General features: G+C 36.4%; 1 protein-coding gene across 1 annotated transcript in view; it reads right to left on the bottom strand.

Moving 5' to 3' along the window:
• Window positions 1-8,763: 8,763 nt before the first annotated feature.
• RpL28 (ribosomal protein L28) overlaps window positions 8,764-16,307 on the bottom strand; it is a 44,584-nt gene continuing 37,040 nt past the window's right edge. Inside the window, exons 4-5 of the mRNA XM_081765365.1 lie at window positions 13,751-13,864; window positions 8,764-8,905 (exon numbers count right to left, since the gene is read on the bottom strand). Coding sequence (XP_081621491.1) covers window positions 8,822-8,905; window positions 13,751-13,864 — 198 coding nt within the window. The 3' untranslated portion in view covers window positions 8,764-8,821. The remainder of the gene's footprint in view (window positions 8,906-13,750; window positions 13,865-16,307) is intronic.

Raw genomic sequence — 16,307 nt, 5'->3', positions numbered from 1 at the left:
GAAGAAGGGTAGAGATGAAAGTTATTCTTGGGATACTCAATCCACATCCAAAAGCCACTTCTTGACATCTCTTATTGTGTTTGCTCTGTGGAGATTAATATTGAAACCGGAGCATTACATTTCTACTAGTTCGTTTTATTACTATTACTACTACTACTACAATTAGAGATATACGTATATGCGGTGATGATACCTTTTCTTCAGACGCTGAATTGATTTTGAAAAATGGTCGTCGTTATCTATTCCGATATTGTTCGTTAGTGCAAGGCGATCAACGTTGAAACTGGAACTATTACCTGCATTTTGAATAGAGGGTTAGCACAGTATGCATGGTGAATGGACTTAAATTCTCGTTCTTATCGTTTTAGCTGTATGGAGTTCAGTATTGAAACCGGAAGTTTCACTTCTGTTTTTGCTAGAGATGGAGTCTTTTCTTGAGATCCTGAATCGATTCCAGAAAACTGATTGTCGCTATCTGTGACTGATTTTGTTTATGGAGATTAACGTTGAAACCTGTTCTGACGTTGAATCCATTCGAAAAAAAAAAGCTTTGATACCTGTCGAAAGCGAGACTTACAGACGTGTAGCCTTTCTATAAACTTCCGATACTTGCGCACTGGATAGATTGGAGATGTGAAAACCACGAAAGAAGATAAACCAATTTTCTAATATCGAAGCGATGTTATTACGAACTTTAGAAGAACAACTCACAAGACAAGGTGGTTCAAATTCACATTTCAAAAATATATAGTATTATGATAACTGTCTGATAACCTGAATTTAAAGCACGCTGAAGCATTTTGCATACTGTCTATCGTCCAACGTACCTGTGGAATGTTTGTGATATGGTAAGTACATATCAACAGGAAAATATGTACATATCAACATAATTTTTCCACCGTTACCACACTTCACAACTAAGTTCCGTTTCTCGAGATACAATACTACCTAGTTACAAAGTTTGGAGTGGAGCTGTAGGCATTCGGAGTGGCACAAAGGAGAAGAGCGGAAGATGTATGTAGTGTGTGTTTAACTGTTCATGACATACGTTGATATTGTACTGAGTTCTGACGGAGTGTGGCGATTACGAAAATCGTGTAGCAGTAATTGCACTACACAAGGTCGGGAAGACAGTAGGTGAGATTTTCAATCTCCTGAAATCCCTACAAATCAGTAAGAGATTCGTGTATCGCGCCATACAGCGATACACCGAGACTGGTCGAAGAAATCCTGTTCGAACACAAAGTACGATGGCTGCTGAGATGAATATCAGTATTAATTCCATGTCTTGTGTGTTCAGGAGTGATCTAGATCTATGGGCGTATAAGAGGTGGACTGGTCACTTTCTGACCCAAACATTAATGTTCGATAGGGTCCTTAAAACAAAAAGATTCTGTTCACTGACGAAAAGGTGTTCACAATTGAGCAGGCCTACAACGCCCAAAATTACCGTGTGTATGCCACGTCATCTACTGCAGCTGCTGAAGCAGCTCCAAGGGTTCAGAGGGCACATCACCCTGCCTCAGTGATAGTTTAGTGGGGAGTGAGCTACTCAGGCACAACCCAGCTGCATTTTTGCGTACAAGGTGTTAAAACTTCTGCCATTGTGACACAGTGCTAACACCTATAGTGAAACCACTTTCTGCTACCATGTTCCCTGGAGAAAGGTGGACCTTCCAGCAGGATTTCGTTCCAGGTCACAAAGCGAAAACAACTCAGAACTGGCTGGCACGGAACGTCGCCGACTTCATTTCTACCGCTGATTGGCCTTCTAGCAGCCCGAACCTTAACCCGTTGGACTACAAACTTCGGGCAGTCCTTCAGGCAAAGATCTGCCATAAACGGCGTCCATCTGTCGACAGTCTGAAACAATCCTTGACCTGAGCAGTGAACAATTTTCCCATGGACGTGGTGCGTAATGCCATTGACCAGTGGCCGGACAGACTTCGTGCCTGCATAAGGCCAAGGGGGGCCATTTCGAAAAATGATTCGTGCATTAGGTGTACAACATATCAATGTAAAACAGACCAAAATAAATTACCGTGGTGTTAATACTCAGAGTTATTCACATTCAAACTTGTGACAGGATTTATGATATAACTAGGTACAAGCAAGAAACTTCCTTACAGTGACTTCCACAATACGCGTAAATTTGGCAATAGCACATTATCGCATTCTGCGCAAGTATATTCCTCAAAATCTATTTCCTTAAATATAGATTAATAATTAAATAAAATATAAAACATGAAAAACTGTCAAATAATACCCCTACTTTAAATACTTTACACATACAAATATATAACTTACAAAACTGAGCACAAATCTGGCAAAATCTAACAGCAAATGTCATCTTGCTTGTTCTTCGTAAAATGAATACAGGAAGTCCATAAAGTCCTGCACGAAACAAACTCCAAAACTTCGAAACCGTTACGTTTAAGTGTATAAATTTTTGGGGTTGGAAGAAGGGAAGTTTAAAGTTTTGTTCTGGTCACAATGCTCGATGAAGTTTGCGCTGGTAATCACGTGACTTAAGATGGCGTCTATTAAAGAAAAGCCACAATGTGTTTTGTGGTTTGCGGAATTAAAATCTTGCGTTTCAGTGGGGAGAAAGTTCCAAGTAATGGGAAGTGTGTCAGATTTACCACGCAGTGGAAGGTCAGGAACGAGTGACGATGTGATTCACACGTTGTAGGACAGCGTAGCCAGGAGTCCAATGAAGTTACTTAAACGTAGGTCATTGGAACTGGGAATACCGAAGTCAACGTTACACAAGATCGTACGCAAGAATTTGAAGGTCCGGCCCTATATGTTAAAATTTGTGCACGAGCTGATAGAGGGAGACTCTGACATGAGAATGGAATTATGTAAGTCAATGCTTACCCGCTTACAAGAAGATGGTGACCTGTCTCGATTTCTGTTTTCAGATGAAGCCACATTTCATGTGTCGGGAAAAGTGAACAGGCACAACTGCCGAATTTGGGGGGTGGAAAATCCACGTGAATTCGAGGAGCACAAACGGGGTAGTCCCAAAATCAATGTGTGGTGTGCTGTTTCAATGGACCACATTATCGGCCCTTTTTCTTCGAGAAAGAGATGGTCAATGGTAACAATTATCTAAACATGCTACAGACATTCTTTTTGCCAGAACTTACTAGGTTAGGCATCCTTAATGAGGTCCACATGCTGCACCACCGCCGCACTATGCCCTTCAAGTTCGACAGTTTCTTAACGAAGAGTTTAAGGAGATGGATTGGCCGAAGAGGACCCCCACACACACCTTGGCCTGCAAGATCACCAGATTTGTCGCCTTGAGATTACTGGCTGTGGGGACACATAAAGACCAAGGTGTATTCGCAGAAGCCAGCTAATCTGCACGATCTCACGAACAAAATAACTGATGTGATTTTGAACATTCCAGACAAGCACCGCCAACACGCAATTCTTGGTTCCCCCAAAAAACTGCAAGTGTGTTTGGATATGAATGGTGCACAAGTGGAAGTTTGGCGATGAACCTTAACTAGCTGAAACAAAACTTTGAACCTTTATGTAAGTACACCAAAAAGTATTTGTTAGTACCATTACGTAGTTTCCAAGTTATAGAGTACTTACCTGCTGGACTTTATGGACCCCCTGTACAGTTTTCCTTCTACATGTTACGTTTTTCGACATTAGAACACACAACCAAAAGAATCAGTATCTTGTGTTTTGCCTGAAACACTCAATTTTATACTGCAATATTTATAATATATAACATTTCATTACGCAGTAAAGAGAATTAACGGCGATCCACCTTAAGCAAATCCTTACATTACTTCTTTTGTAAATACAAAATCGAAAATTCAATTACCAAAAAAAAAAAAAAAAAAAAAAAAAAAAAAAAAAAAAAAAAAAAAAAAAATGTAGTTTTCCTCTTCAAAGGTAGAATTTTGTTCTCTGTAATTTTAAGGATTCGTGAGGCATTCTATTCCTGAAGAAAAAAAGTCAGTAAAAAAATCTGGTACAGCGGTGGACACTTCTAAATGGTACACCGTAGCCGTAAATCTCCATATGGCTGTACCATTTAGAAGTGTCCACCGCTGTACAATAGAGTTGCCTTGGTTTTCGTAGTCACTTATTCTTTTATATAATAACACAATATGTAATAACACGTTTGTCTACCATGATAAATTGTATGAACTACTAATATGTACACTCATGTCTAAAATTATTGTCGCATGTCTATAAATATGTTGTTGTAGGAATATAACTTGATAACGAATTCGCCCGGTATTTCTTATAGTGTTCGTATTATATAATCGGCAAAGACATGTATGTGGCAAATTTCATGTCAAAAGAGCAGTAAACAAGAACAATAAAACGAAAGTAAAACTTTCTTGTACATTTTTCAACATTTTGTTTTACTCATTCTAATTTTCGTATTTATAATTCTTTTTCTATGAAATTTACCATAAATATACATTTCCCGATTATACACATAGTATCAGTATTAAAAGTACCCTGCAAAATCATTATCAAATTATATTCTTACAAAAAGAGAGTTATAGATATGCGACAATCATTTTGGACATGACTGTACATGATGCACACACATTGCCATAGTTTATTTCAAATTGTGCTTGTGCTGTGGAAGGACTTACTACTTTTATTCAGAAGTTTCATTTGCAACAGACACGATATATTAAATAGTTGCAAAACAGAAACCACTGAACTAGTTTTCCGGTTCTATAATTTATTATTACATACGAACTGATCAATTCGCGTTTTAAAGGAAGCTACCTTTTAATCCCCCTCCCTCTAAAAATAAAATAGTGACTTAACGAACTATTCTGGAAAAAATAAAAGCTTCACAGAATGGAGAGTGAAAAATACTAAATTTTTTATACATTATTTTAGAAATTCGCTAATGTTTAGTTCTTTATAAGTCTAGAGAATATTTCTTCATTGTTTTTATCACAATCAGGGATTCATTTTTGGAAGAAAAGCAACTTTTACACTTTTTCCTACTTGTACGTTTAACCATGTCTAACCAGCGTGGGAACATATTTTCGTCCTTAATGACTTTTAAGAACTTTCAACTTCCACTTAATACGGATACCAACATACCTTAATAGCTATAAGTAAAATTCTGTCTACATATACTGCCTGTTCCAAATGTAGTTAAATAAAGTATACAGGATCTTCGAGCGAAGGAAATGGCATTTCTGTGCACACGTGATGACACTTGTATGGAACTTCTTTCTCGAAAACGTTGTACATACTATCAGAATGCTCGTGCGAATTTCTAATACAACTGTTCGTGTTGTAACCAAACTATTACATGTGGTCTCATTAATAGTCAATTCTGAAATCCATCATAAACTGAGCTGGAACACCACGTAGATGGTGACCGCTGGAATTTGTTGCGGCAATGGACGAAACTTTAATCTAGTAATCTACTTAGGCGACTGCAGAGAAGTTCGGGCTATCCCCTACACAGGTGTTCACTCACTCACACACAAATTGTCACTGCGAAGAAGTTTCTCGAAAGGTTTTATGGTAGTTGTTGGTTTTTGCGACAGAAAAGTTGACGATACGAAGGTCGAAAAAAAGTCAAAATTAATGTTGCTTAATTACCAAGAGCATGTTCTATCCCAAGTTTATACAGAAGAAATACTAGTATTGTACGGCTACAAACCCATTGTGTTGAACTGAACCAGGAGAAAGCTTCAAATTACATGGCCAAAACATTCCTGGACGAGATACAACTGATACCCAAGTTATTCCGTTCAAGTATAATCCATGCAATATCCAGATCTTAGTCCCACGGACTACTGTGCTTTTGGACTCTTTAAATAGTAACTTTCATCACGTTGGTTTCACACGATAAATGACCTCTAGAAAGTTTCCAAGCAGGAGTGGGACAATATACGCCTGATACAGAGGCCACGAAGTCGGCTACTATGGAAATTATGACGTATAGTGTTCCATACTGGTGGCCATAACATTGAGTATAGAGGAAGGATTGCATCTCTTAGGTAAGTAACAAAACGTATGGAAACGATGTGAAATACAAGTAAGGATAAATATGGCGAAAGAAGCAAGAAGTATTTCAAGGAAGAAATGAAATATCTATTCTGTGAGTCCTTAAAATAAAGAGTTAAGAAAAATACCCAAATTTTTTTGTGAATGGGTACAGGCAGGAACATGAAACTTACACCAAAGCGATGAAAAAAGATTTAAACACTTTCGAAATATGGGTTTAAAGAAGAATGGAGATATTAGCTGGACCGATAGGAAAATAAATTAGGTGATGTTAGAAACAGTGGGAAATAAAAGAACAATTAGATGTAATTAGCTGATGGGGAGCGTTCTTTGCATGGGAAGAATGGGTTTATTGACCCATTAGATACTACACCCTTTCGCGGAAAATTTGAACCCATACCCACCTTAGATTTCGCCCATTAATCAAAGTGGCATAATAAGATTCCAGCTTGAGGTAGGTACCATGTTCCAAAAGTCATTTCACAAGGGTCAACCGTTTTCCCGATCACAACGTCGATTTCATGTGAAGAGTGTTCGCTCAACTCTCATAAAATGGGAATTCTCAAAAACGTTGGAATACGTATCCACTTATTTATAAAAGTTTATAAACTGAAGTTCAACTTCCAAACTTGATGGGCTCGTGAGATTTTTTTTTTTTTTTTTTAATTTTGAACCCCCACTAACTTTCCAAGATATGCTCTTTAAATCAAAGTAACATTACAAAAACCCAGATCAAAATAGGTATTAACTGTTCCAAAATTCATTCCAAACTATTGAACTACTTCCCCGTCATGCGATCACGAATAATCCAACAATATCGCCTTGAATGTGAACAAAGAAATCATAAAACTGGGTTTTCTCTCCTAAAACAGAATTTTTAAAAACACTGGAACACAAGTCTTGTATTTTTAATGAGTTTATATTCCGAGTTTTATATCTTCCGAATTCAATGGTCTCTTGAGATACTATATATTTTACATAAATTTTGAACCCCTTCTGCCCCCTTAGGATGTGCCCTTTAATCAAAGTAATATGATAAACTCAAGGCAGATAACTAAGTATATTCCAGAATTCTTTTCAAACTATTCAACTATATCCCCGTGATGCGATCACAAACAACCAGCAACATCTCTTTCAATGTGAAGAAAAATTATAAACATTCCCTTCTCTCCCTCCCCTACAAAAAACTAACACCAAGTTTCATCTTGTTCACTTTGTATTCTCATAAATTTTGACCCCCACGCTCCCCCTTAGAATACACATCTTAATTAAACAAACATGATACAAACCCAGTTCGAAGTAGGTGATAACTACATCCAAAAATTAATTTCAAGCGGATCAGCCATTTTCCTGTAATAGGATCACAAACTAGATATGTTTCATTTTTATATGCTAGATTATACACAGAAAGGGCTGCAGTTAGATCGTTTAAAACATCAAATTCCTACGTGGGCATGAACGGATGAGGTGATGACTGATGTATGAACATTTCTTAGTTTGCTGAAGTAGATTACCAATAATGACATATGTTTTACGAATAATGGTAATCAAAGTTTTTATTTTTAAAAAAAATACATTTAGTTCTTTCTAACCACCGCACTGCTATTTCGAGACGATTAGATTAGTCTTGAGACTGGATTTCTGTATATCTGGACTGCCACAAAATTGAACTGTGGTCATTGCTGTGATGTATAGTACCATTTCTTACCAACTAAAAGTTGTGTTTATCATACAAATATCAATATACGATGGCAAAAAAACATTCATGATTAGTTGGTGGTTTTATTTTTTTTTTTTTTTTCTGCACTGACGCTAAGATGTGGACCTACAGTTAAAGAGGAACCACTGCAATGAGTTTCAATTTAAAGGCTTTCCTATCAAATCGAACCGGGACACCGTGCACCAAAGGTGCGTTACACTAGCCAGTAGACCAACAGGGGGAGGCAGGGATCCCCTGCTATTATAACACTAAAAGGAGAAAAAAAGTTTCATTCACAGCAGAAACGAATAAATAAATAATACCGTTACTTGATAAAGCGAATAATTTTACATCATGGAACTTATTTCTATGCTTCTGCTTTGGAGACGGTAGTCGCGATAAGCTGAATGCATGATCCAGAACCACCACTTATGTATTCCTTCTCTATGCTCTTTACAATTCTGTATCCTCTAAGAGGAAAAATCCACGCATTTCAACAATTTTATTACAGTAATTCCAAAGCTACTGAAACGAACGTCTACAAACACTTCATTTTTTTAAAGTTGTTTTGAAGGGAGGACATCTGGTTAATTCAACTCAGAAGGATACGTAATAAACACAGTACTAAGGATACGTAATAAACAGAGTACTAAATAATCAGTCGCTAGTAGCTTATGATAGAAAATCCAACCAACATTAGGAGAAGCTTGCGTTTCTCCAATCTAGTCTCAGATCAATGTTCCATTTTTACAACCTTATTTAACACATTGGTCTTGTATTAAAACTAAACAATTTAGAAATATATTTTACACGTAGAATATACCCAGAAATTAAATATTTCTTAAAGGTATTGCAATAACATTTGTCGTAAAATTTTGTAATGAGATGAACACTATGTTAACGCTTTATGATCCCTTTGTTGTGTCTTTGTTTAAAACTGCTAGTCTGCAATATGACCAGATTTTTATATTACAAATAGAAAGCATTATAGTATTAGGAGGTGGGGAACTTACTGACCAATATCCTTCAAATTAAAAAAAAAATCAAATAAAACAATTTTGTTTATTTTATTTTAGTTCCTCATTTACAGTTTCACCGTTATTAGTCCGCTTTCTTCGAACGTCCTTTCTTAACTGGAGCCGGTTTTTGAGACCTAAGCACAGCACTGGCTCGTCTCAAGGCAACCTAAAAAATAAATAAAAATATATACTCTTCATTTTAACAAAACAAATCACTTCAACCTAAATAGTATGCTTATCTTATTTACAATAATGTAATAACATACAAGGACTATCCCGAAAGTAAAGGGATAAGTCCTGGCATTGCGTGAACGTGCGCTTGATCGGAAAACTGCTGGCAGGGGAAGGTAGGGGACTTTCAGTTTCATAACGCGACATTACTTTGTTGGCTTCGAACAGTCGAAACGAGTGGACAGACTCAAAAGTGTGCCCCTATATTTGTCGCCGCGTTACGGCAACAATGGAGTGAATGCTGATACAGCGCTACGTTGTGAAGTTGTGTGTTCAACTCAAGAAGTTCTCCACCGAGACGATCGACACGCTCAAGACAGCATACAGCAACGATGGATTGTACAGATCGCGATGTTCAATTGGCACAAAGCCTTTCCATCGGCAGAGATGTCCACGACAAGGAATGGTATAGGTGCCTGCCGACGACGGTTACGGACGTTAATCCTGTGGGTTTTATTGAACACTGATCAGCGTTAACTGTCCGTAGTATTACAGAAAAAAATAAGGATTTCAAAAACGAAAGTTTATGAAATTACAGTCGCTCGCTGTCAGGTGTTTTTTTTTTTTTTTTTTTTTTTTTTTTTTTTTTTTATCGGAACAGTACTAACAATGCTTCCCCACCATGCAGCCCTAACCTCTTTTTCTCCATGCGACTTCTTTGTTTCTCAGGATGAAAAGCTAGTTGAAAGGACGTAGATGACACCGTCGAGGACGTCCAAAGGGCTATGTCGAAGGTGCTCTACGAGATTCCAGAAAAAGACTTCCGAGACGCCTACGAACAGTAGAAATATTGTGGGTTCTCTGTGTCGAAGAATAAAGTATGTTTTCTACACTCAGTTTCCTTACTTTCAGGACAGTAGAAATTTAGCCATTTCCATATCTGTACATACTACGCGTACTCAAGGTGCCACCTAAAACGGTTGCTGAGCATTAAATTCTGCCATATTTTGTGTAAAACAAAGGTAAACAAGGTGATTTAGTTCTATCTACTTTTTAACTGGCAATTAATCCTCACACTGTTAAATAACCTTCCTTAATATTCAATAAATCACTTTTAATGATTACAGGAAAATTATATTGTATCTAGTGGTTGCTCTTGAAGGAAGTCATAACGGTAAAAATTTAAGACTTTATTGCTACAAATTAAGGGAAAGAAAGCTTACCTAACATTAATTATTGTATTCAGCTTTCTGAAACTAGATAAAGCATTCTTTCCTTAGCTTGCAGTGATGAAATTTATTTTATCAATTTGACTTCCCAGGAGCGAATGTGTAGTGAGTATATAAATCTTTCTGAAAATCGAATGAATGAGTTGCCACCATTCGATTTTTGAAGATTTTGGTTACATGTAAGAAGCTAAATAACAAACTACCCAATAAAGTAAGATTTAAATTCTTACGAATTAAAGACGTCTATTCAGAACCTACGATTGTAAATTTAATCCACCCAGTAAGGTGTTAAGATTATTTTCTAGCAACCCTGACACAGCACACAGCATGAAGTTACATTCGTCGTCTATTTTATACTTCGTGTTACATGTAACTATATTAAAAATTATCACTGAAAACAAAAAATAGCACAAAACAGACATGTGATTTGCAAGCCCCACTGCATACACTAACTAGTGTATTAAGTGATGTGCCAAGACACTCGCTAAATATTTCATCAGATAGAAAGGAAAGAAAAACTAAATGCATTTATGGAGTATCTTCTTTTTGTGTTTGTATGTTAATTTTCTGACAGTATACTCTTCATTTCCGAATCGAATGATTCCGGAATTCGTTGTACCTCAGTAACCTAATACGTAATCTATCTACCAATACATATTTGTTCGAAACAACTCAGTCATGTTCTTTGGAGATACACACACACACATCACACCAATCTAGCAGCAACGCACGATAAACCTGAGAATTTTGTGGATCTCTAATGTAGTAAAATGGACAAATTGGCTATACATACTTTTACAATAGCGAAGGCACTAGTTTCGTAAACACGTTTACATTCAACAGGCAGCCATTCATCCACCTGCAGTGTACTATGAAACAGGTAATTCGTCAGGGGGTTCAGTATATACGAGGTGTGTTAGAAAAGTTAATGATAAAATTTTATTGTTTACAAATCTCCTTCGACACTACACAGCGATAGAGACGTTGTTTCCATTCTTAGTAGCAGTGCTGGAAGCCTTCTGATTAAATACATTTCAGCTCGTCTGTTGCGATGTTCTGGGTATTACCCGAAGTACCAATATGGTGTCCTTTCAAGTTATCCTTGAACAAAGGGAATAAAAAGAAGTCACAGAAACGGAATCACCGAAATGGACGAAATGGAGGGGGGTGGAGTGAGAAACCACAGGAATGCTTTTTTCTCCCAAAATTTCATTGATGGAGACTGCCCTGTAACATGGCGCGTTGTCGTGGTGCAGTATCTAAGTTCGTTCACAGCTTGGTCACCCCATGTCGTTCTTTTCCTTTTTCCTGAGTATTTCACAGATTTCCCGATAAAAAGTTTGATTCATAGCTTGTCCTGGTAACACAAATTCCTTGTGGACAATCCGACTTCAAAGACAATTCATTTTATTTACTTATTTATTTTTTGTCTTCCACTTGTTCCCGGCTTTCTAAAAAAACTCGTGTCCTGGAATTATCTTTATGAGCTCTGTGTAACTTTTCATAAATCACAGTAGTGGATTCGTCAAGCTTTAAACGAAATTTGATGGCATAACATTGTGGATATCAAACTTTTGCTGTCCATTTTCATAATGCACCTCACAAAATCACTTCAGTGACTGGTAGCAACTGAAACACGTACAAACTTGTACTGAGTCAGCGACAAAGGTAAACTGCTGTGTGAAGATGGAGGCAGCAGCGTTCGTTGGTTCGTCTGGTAGTATATTGATATTGCTCCTCATATTACTTTTCTAATGCACCTCATATTTAGTGATTTATAACAAAAAATAAACTACTTAAATCAGATTTGCTAAGTTCTTAAGTAACTGACATTCAGCCAAAATAAAAGCTGTGAACACTTTGGATAACCAACGCATGCATTACCATAATTTCTCTTATTTTCAGATAAACAAAACAAAAAACAACTATCTTCATTATACTACGCCTTCAGTTTGTACTGCTTGGCGTGAAGAGTTAGTTTACTGCATTAATCTGCAAGTCACTTTTTAATATTACCTCTAATATATTATATGTGCTTCTCTAAAACACAATGCAATATTATATGTACTGGTACAGTCTTCAGCAAAATGATATATACTTTATTAGTCTTTTACAAAGAAGTAAATTAAAACTGGTTACGTCAGTTTGAATTTATACACACAAAACGTATGTATTTGTATATTCATTTTTGCTAAACTGTATAGAAGACTACTGATCTACTTTTATTAAATGTACACTAATTTAACCTTTTAAGATAATATACTTTAACTATCGACCTTAATATTTCTTAGCACTTCGTATAAAAATCAATCTTGAAAGTTACGTTAACAAAAATGCATTTGTCGTGAGTAATAATTGTCAAGTCATATATGTAATAGCAATATAAACTGGGGGGAGCGGTGGCTCAATGGGAGTGCTCATCTCTAATGCGAGGGGTCCCTGGTTCTATCTCAAACAACGTGAATTCATGGTGGACACCGTGTACGTGCGTTCTGCCAATTTCTCCTACGTTCTCATTCCATTAACTGTTTCATTCACTCTCATTAAACACTCGTAATCTCCTTTAGCTTAAAGAGCATAATCATAGAACGTTAACTTAAAATATTTAATTACAAAAGTAGTACATCTTATATTCACCACGGATCGACTAAATTCATCTACAAATAGGCTAAATTCCTTCAACAAACTAAACCTTAAATTCGACATCACAATTTTGATTGATTGATTGTTGAGTTTAACGTCCCGGTCAGCAGCGAGGCTATATGAGACGTGGACCAACTGGTTAACGTGAAATCCGAACCACATGAGCTCCCGCCGGGAATCGAGAATCGAACCGGGGTCTCCCACGCCAAAGGCGCGTACACTAATCGCTTAGCCACGAAAGAGCTCTGACATCACAATTTTGTTTATCTACACAGACTCTCCGTGCAACATCAACTATTCAGTACATTATAAACCTACAAGTCATTTCTTGCCCAACAGTTTGATTCAATGTTTTAAAAGTTCGTGATGTAAATATTCGTAATATTCGGGTAGAAAACAATATATACCTACACAATAGGAAAGACATACATTCTGTGCCATAAAAATAAGTTTCTCAATTTTCTCGAAGACACATCAGAATTTACTTTCAAACATATTTTTTTCCAGCTTGATGTGATCTATCGATTTATATATTTCCATCTTCGGACATTGTTAAAGGAAAATTCAAGTTCCTGTGTTAATTAAACTCTGGGCTAGTCGTGTATCTCATTAACCATACCGTATACTGTCATCTTGCTTGGGTTATACTGAAAAGTTTGGTAAAGGGTACATAACAGTATCAGCTTTATTTTTTAATAGATGGCGTGGCTCGATTTTTGCGAAAACATGCACGAGCATTTACTTATTTTGTTCAGCTCAATGAGATTATCAGTTAGTATGTGCCTGATCTTTGGTTTGGACATCTTTTACCGTTAAATTTAGTATATTTTTCCGTTCTTATCGCTGCTACTATTTATTTTGCCTCTTAGAGGCTTATATTTCAAATGATAAATACATTAATCCGGCACGGATAGACATCATAAAAAAAAAAAAAAAAAAAAAAAAAAAAAAAAAAAAAAAAACCTTACCTTCGTGAGGTCTCGCCTATACTTGTTTTTCTTAATGAACTTCTTCAGCTTGTACAGAGATCGTCGAGGTCCGGACTTCATTGTGGTGCGAACCAGAGATTTGCTAGGTTTATACTGCAACAAAACAAACCAGTTATAAGAACAGTTGCGCCATTATTCTTTATGTAAATTAATGAACATGACCATGCAAGAAAACTGAATCCTGCAGGGTGTCTACTAAAATTCCAAAATGAAATTTCATGACTTTTTCGTGACCTTTTTCTTTACCATACCATAAAATTCCGTAACATTCTCAAGAGCGAATGAGGCCGAATTTTTCATGCATGCGATAGAAGAATGCTTTGCTTGCGATTTGGCAGCATCTAAAGCCGACCATAGACATTTTTGGTGGTAAATTTTGATTTTTATAGAACAAAAATTTCCAGTCTGTACTTATATTTGTACAGAAAAAAAAAAAAAAAAAAAAAACAAAACAAAAAAACAAAAGCTAAATTTTGTTACTTTTTCTTGACTTTCATGACCGTTTTCTGATTTCGTGACTGATAAGACACCCTGGATAAGTTTATTACTTTCATTTTCTTGAATTTACGTATCTTACATTACTAGACCAGGATAGTACTGCCGGTTTTGGAGGAGAGTATCACTGCTACAGTGTATTTAATGGTTTTTCAAAAGATGTTATAAGTAGTCTGATTTGTTTACGCTTAATAAAGAACGATATAAATTATATAGTTATCAATGTAGAACCATTCCTGCAGTAATGAAAACGTATTGTGAATAGCAATACACAGTATTTGCATTATGGATATGCAAATTACCAATGCAAGAACAATATAGAAAAATCGACAATTCAGTGTGGTTCTACGATGCATTAAGCAGATTATATTCAAAATGGTTACTTTCTAATCGATTTTTATTATAAACATAATCTGTAAGAGGCAAGAATGACGTCAATGACTAATATATTAATTTAGCCGGTACTGTGCGGTATTTTGTAAGTGTTGGTTAAGGATCAACGAACTTTATGATGGTTGCATTTGTGTTTTAAATGTACATTTCTCGGTTAACAGAAATTATTTTCTCGAGTTTGAGCCAAGAGAGAATTCAGGTAAGTTTTTATTCGAGGAATAACGAAGTCTTCCCCGCTGGCCTAGTGGCTAGCACGTGAGCTTCTGGTTCACGTAGTCTTGGGTTCGATCTCAGGTGGGAGAGAACAAAAAATTAATTTTACAATCAATCATCAACCTCCTTTAGCGTAAAGGAGATAATCGTGTGACGTTAAGCTAAAACTATTTTTGAGGAATGTCACCCCTTTAAGGGGAAAGGGGGTGAATAAATTTTCTCTGTACTTCCAAAGGATTAGAGGACTGGATAGCTTGTCTTCCGGGGTTGACTTGTAGAATTTGATTAAGTGTATCTTTCTTTTTGGATCATTATCGAAATCTAGCCTTTTGGTCGAGTTGGATTAAAGTATTTGATAAAACATGAATGTATGGATGATATAACGGAAAGCATCTTTGCTTCAGCATACAATAAACTCGTAACTTTTATTTATGAGGCCAGAAATTCCCCCTGAATTTATATGTGGTTGTAACACAGAGGTGGTAAAGGTTTAATTTTATTATTTTCATACAGTGTAATTTGGAACTTAGGAGACCCTAGTGTTATCTTTTTGTGTCCCTTTCTAGACATAATGATAACACGTTATTCTACTGAATACTTTTTAATGGTTTTGCTGATTAGTTTGAAAGGATTGAGTAACACAAGGTGCCTATAACTTAACTATATCAGATGTATGGTCTTATTTAATAAAATCTCCCTCCACCGCCACTCCACTGATCTATTATTATGTTATCCACAGATGGAATTCAAAGGCAAATCGTCTTTAAGCAATTGTAATCTTTATTTAAACTCAAAATATTAAGTACATACGGTTGCAAGAGAATTGGTAGCTGTGTTGGTTTAAAAAACAATACTGAACTTATGAATTACCATTGGCACGTATCTTCATGAATTGGTGAGACTGCGTGACTTTGACTATTTTTCATCATTGCTATCTTCGAACAATGAGAACAGTGGAAAGCAAAATTCGTCTTTAACTTCTTAATATGAAAAATTGATCAGTGATTTTGTGCTTCAAATAAAAGGTTTATCGTCAGGTACGTTTTTCAATAGAGACTTTTTAAAAATATATTTTTTAAACAGACTATGTATGATTCGTCTCAATCTGTCATCGTAATGTGAATCCGTACTGAACAGCACTTCATCATGAAAAGACACCGGAACAGCATCTTTAAATTGTAGAGCTTTATTACCAAAATCTGCGCTTTGTGAAGAAAGTTTTTCGTGCACTTAGAGCAACTTACGGTCGGAATAGTCGACCCACCGCACGCACTATTGCTATAACACCATCTAACCAAATTTACATTACTGGATAATCAGAGACCCAACAGACCATGTCCAGCACGTAGCGAAGAGAATATAGCGGCGGTAGCTGAGAGTAAGTGCCATGACCGTGAACAATCGATTAGACACTCTTCTCAACAGTTTGATTTGT

The sequence above is a fragment of the Thermobia domestica genome, chromosome 7, assembly GCF_964235325.1.
Source record: "Thermobia domestica chromosome 7, izTheDome1.hap1.1, whole genome shotgun sequence".
Taxonomy (NCBI): Eukaryota; Metazoa; Arthropoda; class Insecta; order Zygentoma; family Lepismatidae; genus Thermobia; species Thermobia domestica.
The sequence above is the reverse complement of the archived record's forward strand: the minus strand, read 5'-3'. Positions and strand labels throughout refer to the sequence as shown.